Consider the following 21,742-nt stretch of genomic DNA (forward strand, 5'->3'; position numbering starts at 1 on the left):
CTAAAACAATATAGGGTCAATTTACATGGGGGAAAAAAGATAAGCCACAGATTAGAAGAAAGTATCTACAAAGTATCTATCTAATAAAGGATTTGTATTCAGAATAAGTCAAAAGAGCTCTCAAAACTCAATACTAGGAAAACAAAAAATCCAATTGAAAAATGGGCAACAGATCTGAGCAGACACTTCACTGAAGATGTATACATGGCAAATATGCACATGAAAAGATGCTTAACATCATTGGTCATTAGGGAAATTTGTTAAATATTGCTAAAACCACAGTGAGACACATACATATTAAAATAACTGAAATTAAAAAGACTGGCAATGCCAAGTGTTGGCAAGATGGAGCTGGAACTCTCATAGACTGCAATGGAAATGCAAAATGTTAAAATCACTTTGAAAAAGCTTGACAGTCATTATTCTAAGTGAAGTAACTCGGGAATGGAAAACCTAAGCTATGAGGATACAAAGGCGTAAGAGTAATATAATGGACATGGTGGGCTTGGGGAGGAAGGCTGGGAGGGGCATGAAGGATAAAAGATTACATTTAGGGTACAGTATACTGCTCGGGTGATGGGTGCACTAAAATCTCAGAAATCACCGCTAAATAACTTCTCCGTGCAACCAAAAACCACCTGTACCCTCAAAAATTATTCAAATAAAAATTTTTTTTAATTTCGGTAGTATCTTGAAAAAATAAACCTACCATATCATCCAGCCATTTCATTCTAAAGTACTTGCTCAAAAAAAAGCATATGTTTGTTCAAAGATGTATGCAAGAAAGTTTGCAGCATTCTGTGTATTCTAATGCCTAAAACTTGAACCAACCAAAATATCCATCAATAGGTGAATAAATTGTGGCAGAACTCTACAACATAATACTTCTGAACAATAAAAAGAAATGAACTATGGATACATGCAACATGGATGAAACTCAAAATAATGCTGAAAGAAGCCAGATTAAAAAAAAAATTACACACTATATGATTCCTTTATACTAAACTTCCAAAAATGCAACAATCTATAGTGACAGGAAGCAGATCAGTGGTTACTTGTGGGAAATGGAAGGGACAGGGACTATAGAGGACCAAGAGGAAACCTTCAGGAGTGATCAAATGTTCATTATCCTAATTTGTGGTGATGCTTTCATTGATGTAAATATGTATATGTCAAAATATCACATTGCACACTTTAATATGCACAGTATTTAGTATACTGATTCAATTTCGATAAAGCTGCTGAATGTGCTAATGGAGTGTTACCAAGTGGTGAGAGAGAGACTAACTATAGCAAGACGTTTTCCTTGTAAAGGAGATACTGCATGGAAAGCTGAAATTTAGAAGAGACTTCACAATGAGTGCTACTCGAAGTGCTGTTCTACAAACCATCACTGGCCCATCATAACAAATAACTTGCACAAGAAGGTAAATTAACTACCACACTAAGCACACTATTTCCTTCAGCTGATAATTTTTTTAAAACCAAAATTTCTCGATGAAGACAGCAGTATACTGATACACTTTCCGGCCCAAGCTCCTTATTGAATCACTGACCTGTAACAAACAGTTCACAGACAAGCACTTCTCTGCAGACACATTTTGAGTAGCACTGTTTAGATCACACTCAGAAAACTCTCTAAGCCTATCCTCATCTGTATGATGAGAATAGTAATAATTGCTCCGGATGCCTCAAAGAATAGTCTGATGCTCTAATAAGCCATATGGCTTGCAAATAGCAAGCACCTATTAATTATGTATTAGTGAGTTACGTATAATTACGTATAACTACTGAGTTATTTGGAGTCATTTAAAATAAAGCAATATATAAAAATAAAACAAGACGCTTTTCATTTGCTCAGAATGCTTGTTGTTAAAGTTAACTGAGGTTACAAATGGTTTGTTTTTCCAATGAATTTAACATCCAAAAGTATTCAATATTGAGTTTATTAACAAAAGTGGACGTGTACATAGTCTTATCTCATATTTGAATATACACACTCCATAATGACAGCTATTTTTTATCAGAGCAATGTTTCCCAAACATAGAAGCGCAGAAGTAAAATGTTATTTTCATTTTTCTGTATTCTTGATTTTAGTTTCTAGAATTCATAAACTCAAAATTGTTCACATAAGTTTAGAGTATTTGTTCTTGTTTATCTCGGACAAAGAGGTGTTCTCTAAGAAATTTTATATTTTATAATCTTTCCTCTGAAATATGAGAAAGACATGGAATCTCCTGAGTTATATATGCAGCTTATACATTCTTTGAAAAAGTTATTTTTTAAAAATATCACAAAGTATATATCCATAATATATGTTGCTATTCACACAATTCTTTAAGCAATATTCAAGTATATTTGTGCTTTATATTTTTACATTACTTTAGAACCTATTTTTAGCTTTCAATAAAACTATGTATCTCCAAAGATTTCTCAAATATTTAATAAATGAGGCAAAACAATCATGAAAATATAAACTGCTACTATAGATTTTTCATCTTTCATTTTATGCATTTCCTCTCAACCATGTAATTTCCTGTTAAGGAATGTTGATAAATTTTTATCTTTATAATATCAACATTGCTGCTTTCTCAGCCTGGTGCAACAGTCAAGACATCACAAGGTTTCTGAACACGCAGTATTCACTCTGCCATTTAAGTTGGAGCAATAAAATCTGATAGGACTGGTATTCATAATTTCCAATTATTTCAACTGCAGGACCACCTTAAAACACAAATTAAAGAGAAAATATCAGGTTATACGAGACTGATGCTGATATATTCCATATTAAATGCTTTGAAGTCTCTGAAAAAGGGCATGGAGAACTCATAACAAGCAAGTACAATGCACAGTAACTGATGACATATGCCTGCTGGAATCTACGGTTCAGAATCTGTTACCATTTATATCGGGCTCTATCACATGCACCCTTCACACGTGTAGCCCCACTCAGCTATCCAGCCAAGCCTGAGCTGCTCGTTTGGTTAATAGGCATGTGGACCGGTAATCAAAGCACTACAATGTTTGAGCAAATGCAGAGTGTGGAGAGAAGCTGAAGTTTATCAGAGTTTTTAAAAAGGAGGATCAAGAAGATTAAATAGTAGGGCAATAGAGGTTGTAAGAATCACTGAGACTTAATCACTGAGATGAGATCACTAGAGAAAATGCTGAGCAATAACGAAGAAACATACATATACAAAGACAATTATTTTTATTCCTCCTCACAACAGTTTCCACTGTTTAAATATTATTTTTCTCATTTATTAAACATTAGGAGCAGTTATTGTTATTTAGCCACTCCACTGTAAATGTGAAGTTTTTGGACATTCATTAGCTCTGTCTTGCCTCAACCTGATTTTGTCATAATAACTACAAGTCATATTCTGTCTTCCATAGTTAGAGGATCATAAAAGCAATTTTCTATTATCAGTCCAGTAAATAAAGCCACTTTTTTTAGGATCGTAATTTTTTTAATCATAAAAACTCTTCAGAATCAATTTTATTATTCTAAGGTAAAAATGTTATTTTTATCATTAACGAGCATTGCAGCAAAAGAAATTCAGCTGTTAGAATAGCACTATTATTCTTTCAAAAATTACTTAGTACATTATGTTCAAAACTAAGTAATTGAACATTACAAGTTATAATTAATATCTAAAACTAGAGCTCAGAACATATTAACAAAGTATTTTTTGTGCTTAATTAACATTAAAACATCTAGAGAAAAAACACTAAAAGTGAACTATGAGTCTAGGAGTATCAATCAAAACTAAAAACATTTGGCCGGGTGCAGTGGCCCATGCCTGTAATCCCAGCACTTTGGGAGGCGAAGGCGAGTAGATCACTTGAGGTCAAGAGTTTGAGACCAGCCTGGCCAACATGGTAAAATCCCATCTCTACTAAAAATACAAAAATTAGCCAGGCCTGGTGGCAGGCATCTGTAATCTCAGCTAGTCTGGAGGCTCAGGCACGAGAATCGCTTGAACTCGGGAGGCGGAGGTTGCAGTGAGCCAAGTTCGCGCCACTGCCCCTCCAGCCTGGGTGACAGAGTGAGACTCCAACGCAAAAAAAAAAAAAAAAAAAAAAAACCCAAAAACCTTAAACATTCAAATCATATGACAAAATTATAGCAAATACCTTATTCGCTGCTTCCAAGGACTGTATTAGATTCTGCAGCTCCTCTCTACTCATTTCAATAGAATAAGGTTTTACTTCACCATTTTCTTTTACATCTAGATGCAGGCTTAAAAGTGGCATTCGTAATGCAGCAATCTTGTCACTGGAAAGTGCAAGCTGTTTAAAATCAGAAAAATAGCAATTAATAAATAGTAAAAAGAACTATATTGAATATACATCAGAGGTTAGTTAGCAGTACATTTTTTAAAGTACTGTTTGCTGTTGAGTATAGAGAAAGGTGAAAGAAATAAATTAAGTCCATGCTAAAGCATATTTGAAGAACAGAAAGAGAAAGGAGAGTGAATAAAGGAGAGGAAATCGGTAGGAAAGTAAGACAACCAGTCAGCAATCTTGTGGCAGAAGCAGGTGTCTAGATCAGAGTCATGCCTGGGAAGTACTGAATGGGTCTAATGTACAAGAAACAGAGAATTCTTAAAGAAGACTGAAGGCACCAAGAAGATGAAAGTTCACGTACAGAGATAAGTGAGACCAAAAATACTGGTAAACTCTCAGAAATTAAGATGCTTAATTCATGGTCAGCTATCTATCTATCACAATATTGATAAATATGTTATCAAGATACCATCTTCAATTAGAGCCACTGAACAGAAACACTCTGTACATTTACCTCACTTCTTAATTTCTTTCTCTGGAATATATCCTAGGGGAATTGGAAGAACCAAATATTTATAATACTAATACTTCTTGAAATGAGCACTGTAGTTTCCTTGGCAGACAGCATAGGGAAACTCAATTTTTCTAGAATCTGAGCCAGAAAAATCCACAAAAACTGAATCTTTGTTTAGAATGCTGCCACTTGCAAAAAAATTACTTACGCAATGATAAGGGACATCTTCCCTAATGACCTCAAAGGATCTCCCTTGTGGTACATACCCTATAGAATCAAATCTTGACATAGCTCCTCCATTCTCTCACCCAAAAACAGGAACCATAATATCTCAGATCTGGAAGTATCAGCTTCAGGTTAACTATCTTATGCATAATTCTCCTCCTCAATATTTCCAATAAATAGTTTTTTACCCTATGCTTGAATACCACCAATGATGATGCATGTGCTACCTCGAGAAGCGGTTACAATCATTTCCAGATATTCATACTTGTTAAAAAGTTCTTCCCCAGGTTGAATTGAAACGTATCTTATTGCAAATAATATACCTTAGTCCTTCACCTAGTCTCTGGAGCCACAAAACATTTATATATTTCCCCATCTATGAATTTTAGCCTTTTAAAGGTAAGTGTCATGTTTCTACTAGGTTTAATCTTTTCCAGGTACATGGTCTCAGTGTTTCAAAGCAATTTCACGCACCACGATTTTAAGTTCCTAGTCATTCTTTTCTAGTTGGAGTCCAATTTGCTTAAATATCTCTTAAGTTTGGCAGCCAAAACTAAACAGATAATACACTAAGAAGATATTATCACTGGAAACAGAATGTACTAGCACCATCTCTTGCTTGAAGAACTGCAATTCTGCCGGGCACAGTGGCTCACGCCTGTAATCCCAGCACTTTGGGAGGCTGAGGTGGGCGGATCACCTGAGGTCGGGAGTTCTAGACCAGCATGACCGACATGGCAAAACCCCATCTCTACTAAAAATACAAAATTAGCCAGGCGTGGTGGCACATGCCTGTAATCCCAGCTACTCAGGAGGCTGAGGCAGGAGAATCACTTGAACCCGGGAGGTGGGGTTGCGGTGAGCAGAGATCGTGCCATTGCACTCCAGCCTGGGCAACAACAGCGAAACTCCATCTCAAAAAAAAAAAAAAAAAAAAACAGAACTGCATTTCTACCAACAAAATATGGGCCTGAATCAACACGAATGAAGCTATACTTTGATAAACCAAAATAACTAAACATTTCTCATATATGCTACTATTAACATCTCTCTTATCCTTTATTTATTTATTTTTTTCTGAGACAGAGTTGTGCTCTAGTGCCCAGGCTGGAGTGAAGTGGCACGATGATCTTGGTTCACTGCAAGCTCCACCTCCTGGGTTCAAGCAATTCTCGTGCCTCAGCCTCCCAAGCAGCTGGGACTACAGGCACACACCACAACACCCAGCTAATATTCATATTTTTTCAGTAGAGTTGCAGTTTTGCCATGTTGGCCAGGCCAGTCTCAAACTCCTGGCCTCAAGTGATCCACCCGCCTTGGCTTCCCAAAGTGCTGGGATTACAGGCGTGAGCCACCGTGCCTGGTCTCCTTTATCTTTTATATTTATAAAAATATAAACTCTGAAATTGAAATTAAATTTATAAAATTTAAATATTTAAATTAAAAATCCTCTGTTTAGGTTTCCTGATTAATTTATTTTGCTTCATTTGGTCACTGATTGTAATTGGCCGTGACATAATTTTGAACTTTGTGTCACATTATACACTTGTTATAGCTCTAGTTTTGTATCACCTTCAGATCTGATAAGCATAATATTCATAAAAATGTTGAAAATGACTGGGCCAAGACCAGAGCCACAGAGACTTTTTAACTAATATAAATTCATCTGTCTTTGCTTGGTTATTTATCCAATTATGAACCCACCTGTTATCTTCCCACATTTTTCTCTACTTAATCCACATACACAATGTAAGGCACTTTATCCAGGGTCATGCTAACATCAAGAAACACAATGTATTTATTTCCTCTTCATCTACTGGTCTAGGTATCTTATAAGGACAAAAAGTTGGTCTGAAATTCTTCTTTATGAACTCTACTGATAGTGACTCTCAAAATGTATTAAAAACTAATGTTTTAATAGTATCTTATAGGTTTTCCTCCTAGAGGTAGAATCACATTTACCAGTCTTAAGAAAGCTATAAAGTCTAGAAAGTTGTGGTCAAAAATATATATTGACCAAGTGGGATGGCTCACGCCTGTAATCCCAGCACTCTGGCGGGTGGAGGCAGGCAGATCACTTGAGGCCAGGATTTGAGACCAGCCTAGCCAAAATGGCAAAACCCCAAATCTCCACCAAAGATACAAAAATTAGCCGGGCATGGGGGCACGTGCCTGTAGTCCCAGCTACTCAGGAGGCTGAGGCAGAAGAATTGCTTGAACCTGGGAGGCAGAAGTTGCAGTAAGCTGAGATCACACCATTGCACTCCAGCCTAGATGACAGAGCACGACTCTGTCTCAAAAAATAAATAAATTTTATATATATATATATATATATATATGTATGTATATGTTGACTATATGCTGCCCCATCACTTATGTCATTTAATAATTTACAGATCTAATTATACTTATTATCAATGTAATGTTATTATACATGGCTTAGATGTTTGTAGTATACTTATGCCCAAGTTTATTCAAGATGTAATTTAAACTATCTTTGATATTTCTTTGGGATAATATATTCCCAAAATAACAAATTTTATATATCTGATATTATAAAGATATTTCTCTATATCCAAAAAATGAAATAAAAAATACACATACTCATAGACTCTTACCTTTACCTGCCAATCAAAATCCTGTAGCTGTGCAGAGGAAATAGCAACTATTTCTCTTGACAGAGCCTGTTTGATTTCATCTTTCCTACTTTTCACGCATTTCATGATAGTTTCTTGATGAAGTGAATTCAGCTGATTCAACTGCTGAAATATCTATAAAAATAAAAACAGGCAAAAGGGGCTTTCTGTTTAAAATGTAAAAACACAGTTCCACTCCCCTTTTGCACACTTTTAAAGCAACAGTAAAAGAAAAAGAGAAATACTTCTGTAACTATAAAAAAGAGTAAGATGAGAATGAATAACCAGAAAATAGGTTTTAACAAATTTCTGCAAAATATACAGTAAAGAAAAAGGACTGATGGAAGCAGCAGCATGGAAATGAATACACCTGGAAAACACCAAAGCTGATACTGCCACACAGGGTGAGTATCTCAAATCCCAAAACAGGAAAAGTTCTGCACACTGACAGGATGCTCAAAGGAAGTGCTCATTTGAATAGTTGAGATTTCAGATTTTTTGAGTAGGGATGCTGCACTGGTGAGTATAATGCAAATATTGCAAAGTCAAAAAAATCCGAAATCCAAAACACTTCTGGTCCCAAGCATTTCAAATAAGGGATACTCAACTTGTATTAATGTATCAGACAACGTAGCCCTTAGGCAAGAAGCATTACAAGAAATAGAGAAGGACAGTAAAAGGGCAATTCAACAGACAGACACAACAATCATAAATCCCTGTGCACCTAACACCATAGCTTCAAAATATATAAAGCAGCAAAATTTGGCAATACTAAAAGAAATGAATAAATCCACATTCACAATTAGAGGTATTAATACAACTCTCAACAGCTGACACAAAGAAACAAAAAAAAATCAATGAGGATATAGAAGAATTGAAAAAATGCATTCTACCTAACCTTAGCAATATATAGAATACTACACCCGACAACTGTACACATTATTTTCAAATGTATATGGAACATTCACCATAACGTACCATATTCTAAGCCATTTGGCAAACCACGACAGATCTCAAAGAACTTAAATAATACTGTTTATATTTTTATTACTGGGTAATGAAGTTATGACTAATGAGAAAAGGTAACCAAAAAATTTCTGAATGTGTGAAAATTAAGTAGCACAACACTAAATAAATAAAGTCAATCTCACTTATTCTTCCTGAGAACAGGAAAAAAATCCTTCCCAATTCATTCCATGAGGCCAGAATAAAACTTAACACCTTGACAAGAGTATTATAGGGAGGAAAAGAAAAAAAAAAACACCTAGGCCAAGATCACTCAAATATAGATGTAAAAATCCTAAAGAAAATATTGGCAATCCAAATCAAGAGATATATTAAAAAAAGATAATACATCACGATCAAGTGGGGTTTATTTTGGCAGTGCAGCCTTAGTTTAACACTCAAAAATCACATTAACAAAATAGAGAAGAAACAATAATAAATTCAGGGAAAAGCATTTCATAAAATTCAATATCCATTCATGGTAAAAATTCTCAGCAAAGTTAGAATTGTAGGATGCTTCTTTAGTCTGATAATGGATATCTATAAAATTACAGAGCTAACATACTAAATGGTGAAATAGTAAACACTTTCTCCCTAAGGTAAGGAATAGACATATATCTACTATGACTGCTTTTTTAAAAGAAACACTGACTACTGGTGTTAGCCAATGCACTAAGGTAAGAAAAATAAATGAAAGATGTTAAAGTTGAAAAAGAAAATTATTATATACAATCTCCCCCAAAAAAATCTGTATACAATTAGACACAGTAAACAAATTTAGAAAGGCTGTGGGACACAAGGTATATAAAAATCAACTGTACATACTAGCAACAAACTACTGAAAAATTAAAGATCAAAAACATCATTTACTCAGAAATAAAAATATTTGCAAGAGCTCGACACTGAAAACTACAAAATACGAGAGAGAGAAACTAAAGCTAATCCAAATAAATAGAGGGCTATCCCATGTTCTTAACTTTGGAAAGCTAAATGTTGTTAAGATGTCAATTCTCCCCATAAATGATCTCTATCAAAATTCCAGCAGGTTTGTAGGTTAAAACTGAAAAGTTGATTCCAGAGGGTTATCCGAAAATATAATAGCCAAGGCACTCCTGAAGAAGCATGAGAATGAAGGTCTTCTATTACCAGATATGAAGACATAATTTAATTTAGCTTTAATTCTACAGTAATTAAAGCAGTGTAGCACTGGCAAATATACAAAAGTAGACTAATGGAATACATTGAAGAGTTGAGATACAGAGGCACAAATATAGGGCCACTTGATTTACAATAAAGGCAGCACAGCAATATTGTGGGGCAAGGATGGTCATTTCAATAAATGGTCAACTAGATATTAATGTAGAAAATTCTGAACTTGACCTCCACTCCATACACAAATATTAATTCAAAATGCATCAGTAACATCATGTGAGAGCTAAAACAATCAAGCTTCTACAAGAATACATCCAAGAATCTTCATGTCTTCAGCACAAATATTTCTGAAACAAAACGTTAATAGTATTAGCCAGCAAAAGAAATATTGACAAAGTAGATTTGTTAAATTTCATAACTTGTTTCACCAAAAGATACCATTAAGAGAGTAAAAAGGCAAGCACATAATAGAAGATATTTAAAATACATATTTCTAACAATGAGCTTATATCCAGAATATCACCCAAATCAATGACAAACATACACAACTTGATTTTTAGAAAAGTGAGCAACCTACACAAGCTCAAATGATTTTTGACAAAGATGCAACAGCAATTCAGTGGAAGAAGGATATCCTATGACCATGCAATTTCACTTCAAGATATCTACCCCAGAAAAGCTGGTGTGAGTGTGAACAAGGAGACATGTAAAGAACATTTATAGCAGCACTACCTGTAATAATGAAAGAAGCAACGACTATTCATTAGTCAGTAGGGAGATAAATAAATCCTATTTAATTCCTAACATCAAATACTACAAGGAGTTAAAATACACTAACTAGATCCATGTTTATCGATGTAAAACACAATGCTGCATTTAAAACAATTTACAAGTGCAGACAAATGTTACATTTTATTACAAGTTATACACTTACACACCCCAAATAATTTCAATATACTAAAAGATTCAAACATACATACAATATATAATACAAAACATGAACACCACCTTCAAGAGTGGTGATCTCTAGGTAAGAGTGGGATATCCAGGAGGGGGATAAGGGAATTTAGGTTATCTTTGTAATGCTTTATTTCTGAAACAAACACACACATTGCAAAATGTTAACACCTGTTTAACTGGTAATGTGAATGTGGTGTCAGTTATGTAATTTCTTGTTTTCTTCTGTATGTTTTAAATGTTTCACAAAAGAGTAAAAACAACCAAAAACAAAACTGCAAAAACCTAGGACTTCCACAGATTTTTCCATTCACAATTATAAGGTATTTGTTGTTACTGATGATAGCCCTTGTATTATACATTGCTCTAAAAAACTCAGAGAGAAACCTGAGCATTATTTATTGTAAGTTATAGAAATGTGCAGAGAAGTTACCTCTTCATCAGGTAAGTTTTTACCAACTATGGCTTTGAAAAATTTGGCAATATCTTCTAAAACGTGCATCCATTCTTCTGATTCCCAAACAGTGTGATAATCTTGGTACACAGGATAAGCTCGACCACAAATGCCATCAATTATTTTGTGAAGAAGCTAGCAAGAAAAAAGGAAATAAATGTACTTATAAGTAAAATGATGAAACAAATTTATCTTCCTCTTAACAAACAAATGTTGGGAGATGTTCATGTTACCTGCAAGACCAGCTTAAGTTAAAATGTATAAACCACTTTTAAGATTATTCTAATTAAAAATTAGAACTCATAAAAATCCTAGACTTTCTATTATTATGTTGACCTTCAGAAGCTAAAATAATTTTGTTATAAAATTTACATAATGAAAAAACTAAAAGGAAGATACATATAAAAGATATCATATTTACAGCAATGACCAAACAAAAGGATAGGACTTATATCAAAGTCTCTTACTGTAGGCCTATAAGCTTCATTTTGCTTTGCCTCCATTTTCACAACATACTTTTCTTTCTTTTGAGGGTCTCATTATGTTGCCCAGGCTGGCCTTGAACTCCTGAACTCAAGCAATTTTCCCATCTCAGCCTCCCAAGTAGCTAGGACTGCAGACGAGCACCACTACACCCAGCTCAGCAGTTACTTTTGCTGTATTCCCAGAAAGTCTCCAGTACTTTTTTCTTTTTTTTACTTTCCTTTCTATCCTATTAGTATCTTAATAACAGCAACGGAAAGCCTAACACATGTATAACTGAGCATAGTGATTAAGACTATGGATTTTGGAATAAAACTATCCAGTTCAAATCCCAGTTTCAGTATTTTCAACTTTTATTTAAATGTTCTGAGTCTGTTTCCTCAAGTGTTAAATGAGGATATCATCTATTCTCTTAATCTTGCTGTAAGGATGGAATAAGAATACATGCAAATCACTTGGCATCTTCCTGGCATGTACAAAGACATGTAGACATTGCTAGCCCTCGTTACCATTCTAATTATTATCACTACTCCTCCTCCTCCAATTCATGCCTTCAACATCTATTAACTGAGATAACACAATGCCAGTACTATTCTAAGCACTTAACATTTAATAAGGTTATCTTTCTCGAAGTCATTTGTATCTTACAAGAGGAGTATTTGAACCAAATAACTTGGAAATAATCATATTCCACCCCATTTTAACTAATAACTCCTTCCCTCTAACACCACACATGCCAGAACACAAGCAACTGCTTCCAAATGGTGGCTAATATACCATACAAACTGAATTTTTATTTACCATAAATCAACATACTCAATTTTGAATCCATTCAAAATTCTCTACAGCTTATCCTATACTGTCCCCATGCTAAAGAAAAACCCAGAACTCAAACTGAAAAATAAAAGCATTATCTTTTTTGGAATATGTTTGTTATTCATTCACAAATATGTAATGAACACTTCATCCCAGTTATTAAATAAGGTCATGGAAATGACCTTATTTAACGACAAAGGTCATGGAAATGACTTTATTTAATGGCAAAGAAACTATAATAGCTACCATTATGGAGCCCTGACTAGGTACCACGCTCTGGACTGATCCTCACTACAACTCTGAAGTAACCATTGTTATTATTTCTATCTTACAAATGAGGAAACTGAGAATAAATAAGGCCCTACCATAACAGAGCTTTAGTCCATTCGAAAAAGGCAAACATACAAATACATGTAATTTAGAATGATGGGGACATAATAAAAATATATACAAGGTACGAAGCAGCACAGAGAGGAAGCAAGGAAAAGTCCATCTTAAAAGGATGAGTAGTTGGCCAAGCAAACAGGAGAGAAGAAGGGCATTTCTAGACACAAGCAAGTTATTTGGGGGGTGCCTAGGGGGTGACAGGAGACAAGGCTGGAGAGGTGGGTGGAGCCAAATCAAAAAGAGCCTTGTGTACAAAGCAAAAGAGCCTAGACTTCAATCTGTGCTCAACCGGGAAGCAACCTAATCACACATTTGCATTATTTTTCCATATATTTGCTAACAGGTGGGAAGATGTAAGAGAAGAGAGAGGGTGAGCCCAGGTGCCTCAATTTTCAGTTAAGGAGTTAAAGATTAAGGGGCTTAAATTGTTGAGGACACTCAAAATGGAGGCAGTAAAGAGGTAGAAGAGATGTGAAAAGGGGAGGCCATGGATGAAACCTAGAACGTCAGGTTGAGAGGGGCTGGGTGAAAGTGGTGGTGCCACAAACCGAAAATGAGGCTACGGGAGGAGTAGGTCCAGGGGGAAAGAAGAACTGAGGCAAGGGCATACTGAATTTGAGGTACCTGTGGCAGAAGCCTGACACTCAGAGAAGAGATTTTGGTTTGGGGTTTTTGGAGTTTTGTTTTGTTTTTTAACTGGCATTCTTGAACCACAGAGGAAGAAATTTTTGGCTGGACCTAGAGATTTAGGAGTCATCAACACATATGGTAGTAAAGGTTATGGGCCTTATCTAAATGGGTAGAGTGAAGACAAGGAGAGCCAAAAGCCAATAAAACACTCAGAATCAATAGATCTGAGCATAAGTTCCAGCTCTGCCACTAACTGGATGGGCAATCCTGGGCAAGTTAGCCAAAATTTCTGCTGACATTTCAGGCTCCTCACTTGCAAAAACAAAGAAAAGAATTAGGTGTTTTTTTTTCTTGACCCTCGCAGGCGGTAAGTTCATTCCTTTCTGTCTCCTCCACACTTTCTCCAGTATAAATGGAATAGAGGAAACAGGAAGCCAAAATTGAGACTTATAAAAAAGATGCTCCACCAGGGCACAGGCTGTGTCTCACTCACCATTTACCTCATCCCATCGGGGCGCTCAATGTATGGTAGACTTCAATGAAAAACCGGCTGAACAAATGAATGTGGTTGCTTTTTCCAGATTCTTACAAGCCAGGTTCTTTTATAGACTGGAAGTCAATGGGTACATCACCTCCTGGGACGACCCTAACTAAAGTAACTCGGCCAGTTATTTCGCTTCCTTCCAACCACCCTCAAGGGAGGGGGGCAGGGTCCGCTTTGGTCTTTGTCACATTGTATTCCAGCACCTAGCTCTGTACCTGCTGTCCGGTAGGTAGGGAGCCTCTGGGAGGTAATGTGTTGAATGAATTAAGAAAACGTATACGAAGAGGCAGCAAATACCAACTTAAGCTTTCAAAGCCCAGTCTGGTGTGGGCGATTCTGCGCGCAAAGCCCCTGGAGCTGCACCTCTAGGCTGGGGGTGGCGCCCCAAGCTGTCCTCCTAGGCTCCCCAGGGAAGGCGGGGACCAACCACCCGAAATCACGCCCCTTCCTCCTCCCTTCCCTAGGGAGCTTGCGAAGGCGTCTGGGTCGCAGCCGGCCTGATCCGCACGCCGGGCTGTCGCGAAGCCCAGGCCCCGCGCCGCTTCCCCCGGTACCCGCCCTCACCTGCGGGCCCAGCTCGGCCGGCAGCTTCTGCAGCCGCCACAAGGGCGTCCCCTCTTCCGGCTCCATCCCTGCGCGAAGCTGCGGCTTGGGTCACGTGTCAAGGCTGGCCGCTTGTCTAAAGCTAGGACTCGCCCACGTGACTCTCTCCGGCGGGGAGGGGCGGGGCGTGGACCCAAGAAGTCCCTGTGCGCTTGCGCAGAGACCGAACTACCGCTTTGCCCGTAACCAGGGAGTCTGCAGTTTGCAGTGATGTGGCTAAGATACCCTTGTGCTATTAAAGGCACATTTACGTATCTTTCAACGCAGTTTGTACCTTTGTTTAGGGTTCTATTGAACTTTCTCTGTGCTCTTTAGAAAACTGTCGAATAAAGGTAACCATCTTTTTGGGTGCCTGGTCATGGTCATTGTCCCAGAGTTTTAACATAAGTCTCTACTAAAGTATCCTGATTTGCAAGGTAAATTAAGGTTTTGCCATGAGCAACGTTCTGTATATAGATCATCCTAGGGAGAAGGTACTATTTTCAGCCCTATTTGCAGAAAGCAAACATGATTAGAGAAGTCACTAGGGTTGTCGGATTTAGCAAATAAAAATACCAAGCGTCCAGTTAAATGTGAAATTTCAGGTAAACAATAATATTTTGTTGTAAGTATCCCCTAAATATTGTATGGGATATATTTATACTGAAAATTATTTGTCCATCTGAAATTCAAATTTAACTGGTGTCCTGTGTTTTATCTGGCAACGCTAAAAATCACTGACCTAAGTAAGAGGCCCAGTCTGAAGTTAAACAAAATCAATCAGACTCAAGAGCCATGCTATTAATGTTGGACTAAGCTCAAAGTCCAAATATCCTTTCTGTTATTTCTTATTACAGCTGTTACTTTAATCAGGTGCTGAAGAATTCAGTGGTGGTAAAATGAGCATGTCCTGCAAAAGCAGATAATAACTAGTAGACCAGAAACAGGAATTACAATCTAATTTATAAATTTAATAATAAAAGTGGTGCAAAATGGTGAAGCAGAAGAGAAAGTATTCAATCTATGGGCTACGCAGAGAAAAACTACTCATTAGCAGCATTCTAGGTTTACCTCCTACGTCCTTTCTCTGTGTGCCTCAACTCTAAAAGGTGAAGTCAATTTCTTTCTCCCGTGAGTTTTCATGATATTTTAGCTGTCCCTCACTTATTTACCACTTTCTAGTTCTTAATGCAGATAGATGCACAACACTCATTGCCCTATCTTAAATGTAATTGTCTTAAGATACTTTGTGAATAGGAGCTCCCCTAGTAATAGTTAAAATGAGAAGTCTGGAAAACTACTTCACCTGAGTCTTTCTGTAAATCTAATGATGGGTAAGGTCTATTTTGAGAAAAAAACTTAAATTTTATGTATTATAATAATTGGGAGAAAAATACTTTCAAGCATCTACTATATGTCAAACCCTTCATATATTTTTATCTTACTAATTCCTGCTACAACCTTGTACAGTGGGTATTACAGATGAGGAAATGAACTTGAAGTAATATATTTTGTAAGGTCACATAGATAGTAGTTACAAAATCACTGGTCTGAGGCCAGAAACGGTGATCTCAGTTTGCATGCTTGACTACCCCTGCTGAGGAACTGAAATGATATGGCTTACCTAAGGCCACGTAACATGACTAAATAAGGTAAAATGACACACCTAATAGGGCCCAAGGTTTAGTCAGAGGACAGAGAATTAGGTCCTAACTCATCTTTCAAGCAACACTGAGTACTAAGAAGAATTTGATCTTTACTCTTGAATTTGGATGGGACAAAATTTAGCCTGCAACAAATATGGTTTCCAAAATAGTTAACAACTTGCAAGAGAGACAGCGCTTAATATTTGACCTTTGATTAGTAAGAGGATGTTCTTATGTGTGTAATCCAAGAGGTTTTCAAAGCATATGTCTGTCTCTTGTAGTTCCATCTCTACGAGGTATATTCTGGTCTCCATCTCCCAAATCTTATTTGTACTATAGCAATCTTTAAATGCATGAACTCTGGAGCTAAACTTCATAAGTTCAAACCCTGGCTCTGCAAATGACTATGTAATCTGGGCAAGCTATTTTCACTTCTCTGTGTTTCTCATTCCTTACAACAACCCTGTAAATTGTATAATTGGTTATAATGACAGCCTAGGATTTACAGGGTTGTTGTAAGTTGATATATGTGAAGTTCTTGAAATGAAGTCTGGCCTGGCACATAGAAAATTGTATTATATTCCCTTCTATGTGGACTTCTTTGCTCTACTGTTATCTAGCCAAAGTCTAGTGGGTTCCAGAAAGTTACCCTCCTAGTGAACTGTCACTGCCTTAGAGATGTGATCTGCATCTGACACCCAACTAGCCAGCTATATAGTGCTGTATAGGTGATGTAGGTCATTGCTAACAGCTGGGAGAGATGTACAAAGATCTTAGGTAAACCACAGTGTGTGCCCTTGCTGAGCTTAAACTGGAATTCAAGCTTGCTATTTGTGAAATAATTCGGTGCTCTTTTTCTGAAGTTAGTTTCCTTGAGATTTTTTGTTTTGAGGTGGAAGGAGGAAAGAGTTTTGCGTGCCATGCCTTGGGAAATTCACTCATTCACTCATTCTTTAACAATTGTTGATTAAACATCTACCATTGATTAGATGCTCTAATGACTCTGGGAATGCAAGCAGTGGACAATAATTTACCTTCTGGTTTCAGGGGAGGAGTGCTTAGATAATGAACAAATAGACAATTAAGATGATGAAATACACTGAGAAGTATCTTTAGGAAAATAAAACAGTCATGTAATAGAAAGGGATGGTAGAAATATACCTTAGATTGGTCAAAAAGCACCTAGCTAACAAATGGCATTTATACTAAGGCATAAAGGCTGAAAAGACATGAAGGCAACATCTAGGGAAAAATAGTTGTGAGCAGAATGCAGAGGCCCTGAGGCAAGAGAAAGCCTGCCTTATTCAGCATAATGACCCAAGGCCTGTGTGGCTGTATAGGCCTTGAAGATGCCAGAGATGTGGGCATGGATTTGGTAAAGAAGATACCAGAGATGTGGGCATGGATTTGGACCAGTGAATTGACATAATGTGGTTTACATTTTTAAATGCTTATACTGTGGAAACTGGAAAATAGTTATACTATGCAAAACAGATCTTAGAGTGCAAGAGCAAAAGAAGGGGAACCAATTTGGAGACTACTCCAGACTTATTCTAACTAATATAGAGATTAGAGTTAATATGGCCTAGTTTCCACCCCCAGACTGTAGAATTCCAGGGGCTTAGTGATAGATGGTGGTAGCAGGAACTAGATACAAATGGAAAGAGTCAAAATATATTTTGGAACTAAGACCTATAGAAGTTAATGGTGGATTGGATGCTTGTGGAAGAGAAAGAGATGCTTGTGGAAGTGAAATGCAGACTAAAAGAGATAGTAAAGCATCTGTCATCCAAGCCAGCATGAAGTTTTATGCCCTGAACAAGAGACAGAGCCATAGACTATAGCTTCTTTGTTGGTGAAAGACTTTTTGAGGTGCAATGGTGTGGTGATTAAGTGTACAGGGTCTAGAGTCAGACAGACCTGGATTCCAGTTATGTCTCCACCACTTACTAACCACATAACCTTGGACAAGTTGGATAAACTCTCATACCTAAGTTCCCTCTACTGAATATAGGGATAAAACTACCACATATTTAATAAAGTTGTCCTGAAGCTCAAATAAAATAATGTACATATCCCAGCTTCCCTTTCATCTGGGGTGGGTGGTGTCCAAGTGCTGGCCAATAGGACGAAAATGGAAGTATTATGTAGCACTTCTCGGTACCTTTTATTTAAGGAGAACCCAAATGTACCATTTGCCTTTTTCTTCTTTGTTTCTGCTTCCATCTTGCTTCCTAGAACTCAAATGATGCTGTTTTTGGACAGGGAGGTCATGGACCAAGTACAAAGCGGCAAAAGGATGGAATTAAGGTACCTGACATTGTTGAACCCATGCCTGATGCCACATTAGCTCAGGACTACCTACATGGACATGTACGTGAAATACTACCCTACTTCCCCCTTATTTAAGCCTTTTTTATGGCGGGCTTCATGTCAATATCCCTCAGTCTGATCCCAACTAATATAAGCATTATAGTAAATGACTAATTTGCATCCACGGGCCTGTAGTCTTGGGTTATACTTATGATCTCAATGGTAAAAATTAAAAGACAAAATTGTAAAATAATAGTATACATTTTAAAAATAGGCATTCCTATACATTGCCATTGGCAATTTTTCTAGAGGGTTTTCATTGCATTTATAAAGTTTTCTACATGTACATACTCTTTGACTTAGAAATTCCAGTTCCAGGCCGGGTGTGGTGGCTCACGCCTGTAATCCCAGCACTTTGGGAGGCTTAGGTGGGCGGATCACCTGAGGTCAGGAGTTCGAGACCAGCCTGACCAACATGGAGAAACCCCATCTCTACTAAAAATACAAAATTAGCTGGGCCTGGTGGCACATGTGTGTAATCCCAGCTACTTGGGAGGCTGAGGCAGGAGAATCCCTTGAACCCAGGGAGCAGTGGTTGCGGTGAGCCGAGATTGCACCATTGCACTCCAGCCTGGGCAACAAGAGCGAAACTTCATCTCAAAAAAAAAAAAGAAATTCCAGTTCCAGAAATATATAAGAAAAAAAAAATTTGGCTCCAAGAATATTCATTTATACATTGTTTACAATAGCAAATAACTAGTAATAAGTTATTGGCTTAATAAATGATATTATAACATAAAATGAAGCCACAAAAAAGTGATTTTATATAAGAATATTTAATAGAATATAAACTTGCTCACAATAACTATTGGGAAAAGAGTTATGTTTCAAATCTGTTTGTTCTGTGTGATCCATGGTGTGCTGGGTGTCTGTGTGTGCATGTGTGTGTGTATGTGTGTGCATGTGTAGTGTGCAATTTCCTAGACACAGGAATATACAAAATTTTAGCAATGGTTTTCTTTCATTTGGGAGATAATAGATGATTTTGATTTTCTTCTTTTAGTTTTTCTGCATTTTTAAGTCAAATTTTTATTTAAAAATCTTAAATATTTTAAGATAGCTATGATAAATTTTGACTCTAATGATTCACTTTAATTTTGCTTTCAAACCCAGGTCTTACCTGAACTCAGCCGCTTCCTCCAGTATCTTGCTAAACATCACCAACGACATCCAATTACACTGATGATAATCTGTTTTTTACCCCATTCTCTACAGCTGCAGCCTCCATTGGAATGGGATTTGCCTTCCTAGTTGTTGAGTTGTCTTAGGCACTGCATAATATGAATCCCTAGAGTTCTAGCCTGCTGATAATCGCTAAGCAACCACATATTTTAGTTATATTACAGCAGCCTCTCACTCCTTATTCCAATGTCTGTATTAGGCAGCTGGTTAATTAGTTTGATGGTTAATTAGTTCAATAAAACTGCAGAATTTTAGAAGTTTAACATAATCTTCTTCGTCTTTGTGTGTGTGTGTGTGTGTGTGTGTGCTTACCTAACAGTCTGATGCATATCGGTGTAGGCATTTAGGTGGCTCTTCTATTCTCTAAGACCTCAGAATTCTCTTTATTCTGGAATTGGTTGCATATGAAAGAGGAAGAATATGAAGGATCACGGAGGGAGTTTTTATGTGCGAGACCTAGATATAATGTGTATCATTCCTACCTGCATTTCATCACCTGGAAACCAATTTCATGGCAGCATGCAATTGTAAGGAAATTTTGGAAATATAACTTAGCGGTGTGTGCAGAAAGAAATGAAATTTAATAAATGTATAGTTGTTTCTACCACAATCATGCCTTTTAAAAAATAAAAGAGAATTTCTCATAGAAGAAATCCTCATATAAACACTGTAAACAATTGTCTTTCACATTTTCATGAGGAGCCATAATCCTTCATGGCTTGCACTTACCACTAGCAAAATATAAAACTGGGCTCCAACTAATATCTTGCATCTGCCTCAGAAATGTATCGATTCAGATTTATATTAAGAGGAAAATCTGAGAGCCTAGTAATCCAATCAATCCCTTTTCATTTTATTGCCATAATCAGCTTAGATTAAAATTTGTAATTATAGCAGTTATATCTGAGAGAAGTCAAGGAGGTGAACTTGGCTGGCTGTTTAGGTAAGCCTCTGGAATATACTAATTTAGAATTAAGAGTCTGTTTTTCAGCTTTTTAGGTCCCCAAACTTGAGCTTGTCATTTCATTCAAAAGAGACTGACTCATTGTAACCAAACTCTCAAGAGACTGATTGATAAACCACAATGTCACAGAGTAGAAATTGTTTTTCTGTAGGATGCTGTATTTTGATCCACAAGTTCTTTTAGTCAACCAAATTATAGATCATAAGGAGGCTCCGTGAATGCAAGACTGAATGAAAGAAAATGGAATAGACCTAAATTAATTTTTTTCTTTAAATTGTCATGACCTAATGACCTTCTTTCATTCCAGGGATATTTCCAGTGAAAGAAAGAAGAAAGCATGCTTTTCTCTTGACTGTGCAGAAAAAAAATCTATGTTTCTTTGATTCTCCATTTTACTAGATGCCATACCCTTGTAGTTACTTCATGTGGAGTCTTGACCAAGATTCAGGAAATACTAGAACTTTCAGTCCCAGAAGGTTACTCTGGGCATTACTAGTCCCCATCATTATGAGTTGAGTTTTACTAGTTAATTTCAGACGAAAAATATTTGTTTTTCCCCAAATTCTGGGGTTACGTACTTTTACTACCTATGGACTGACAACTGTATCTTCAGTAATTACAATTTCCAACAAAATGTTATAGGATTAAAGAAAAGATGTTAGTTCATTATTCAGAGTTTATGTTTATTCCTTTAATAAAAAGAAATGGTCTGTATTTCTTCTTTTCACATTTATTTCCTCAGTTCAAACCTGCTTTTCAGGTTATCCTATGACTTGAAGTTGACTAATTTGTTCACCTTAATTAGTTGTGTTGCAATATATATGTAATTAGTTATTTGCATTGCAACCTGCATAAAATTATTCCTGTTCATAAACTATTGAGAGGAAAGGGGCTTAAAGTT

General features: G+C 36.6%; 1 protein-coding gene across 2 annotated transcripts; it reads right to left on the reverse strand.

Annotated features, from left to right (window-relative positions):
- Window positions 1–1,928: 1,928 nt before the first annotated feature.
- Window positions 1,929–14,825, reverse strand: COMMD8 (COMM domain containing 8). 2 transcript variants are annotated; one of them, XM_004038636.4, is made up of 5 exons: window positions 14,659–14,825; window positions 11,214–11,369; window positions 7,649–7,801; window positions 4,139–4,294; window positions 1,929–2,725 (listed from the first exon to the last, which is right to left on the reverse strand). In XM_004038636.4, the coding sequence occupies exons 1-5, from the start codon at window positions 14,722–14,724 to the stop codon at window positions 2,705–2,707; spliced, it is 552 nt and encodes a 183-aa protein (XP_004038684.1). In that variant the 5' UTR covers window positions 14,725–14,825; the 3' UTR covers window positions 1,929–2,704. The 2 variants fall into 2 exon arrangements, with proteins under 2 accessions (XP_004038684.1, XP_055241721.1); XM_055385746.2 differs by having other exon boundaries at window positions 7,655–7,801; window positions 14,659–14,811.
- Between the last annotated feature and the right edge of the window lie 6,917 nt (window positions 14,826–21,742).

This window comes from Gorilla gorilla, chromosome 3, assembly GCF_029281585.2.
Source record: "Gorilla gorilla gorilla isolate KB3781 chromosome 3, NHGRI_mGorGor1-v2.1_pri, whole genome shotgun sequence".
Classification (NCBI taxonomy): Eukaryota; Metazoa; Chordata; class Mammalia; order Primates; family Hominidae; genus Gorilla; species Gorilla gorilla.

Bases quoted from the DNA above. Each gene is read 5' to 3' on its own strand.
- COMMD8 (XM_004038636.4), bottom strand. From the start codon at position 14,724: ATGGAGCCGGAAGAGGGGACGCCCTTGTGGCGGCTGCAGAAGCTGCCG. The intron at 11,370-14,658 runs GTGAGGGCGGGT...TTTTCTTGCTAG, and splicing joins CGGCCGAGCTGGGCCCGCAG to CTTCTTCACAAAATAATTGA. The intron at 7,802-11,213 runs GTAACTTCTCTG...TTATTTTTATAG, and splicing joins AAAACTTACCTGATGAAGAG to ATATTTCAGCAGTTGAATCA.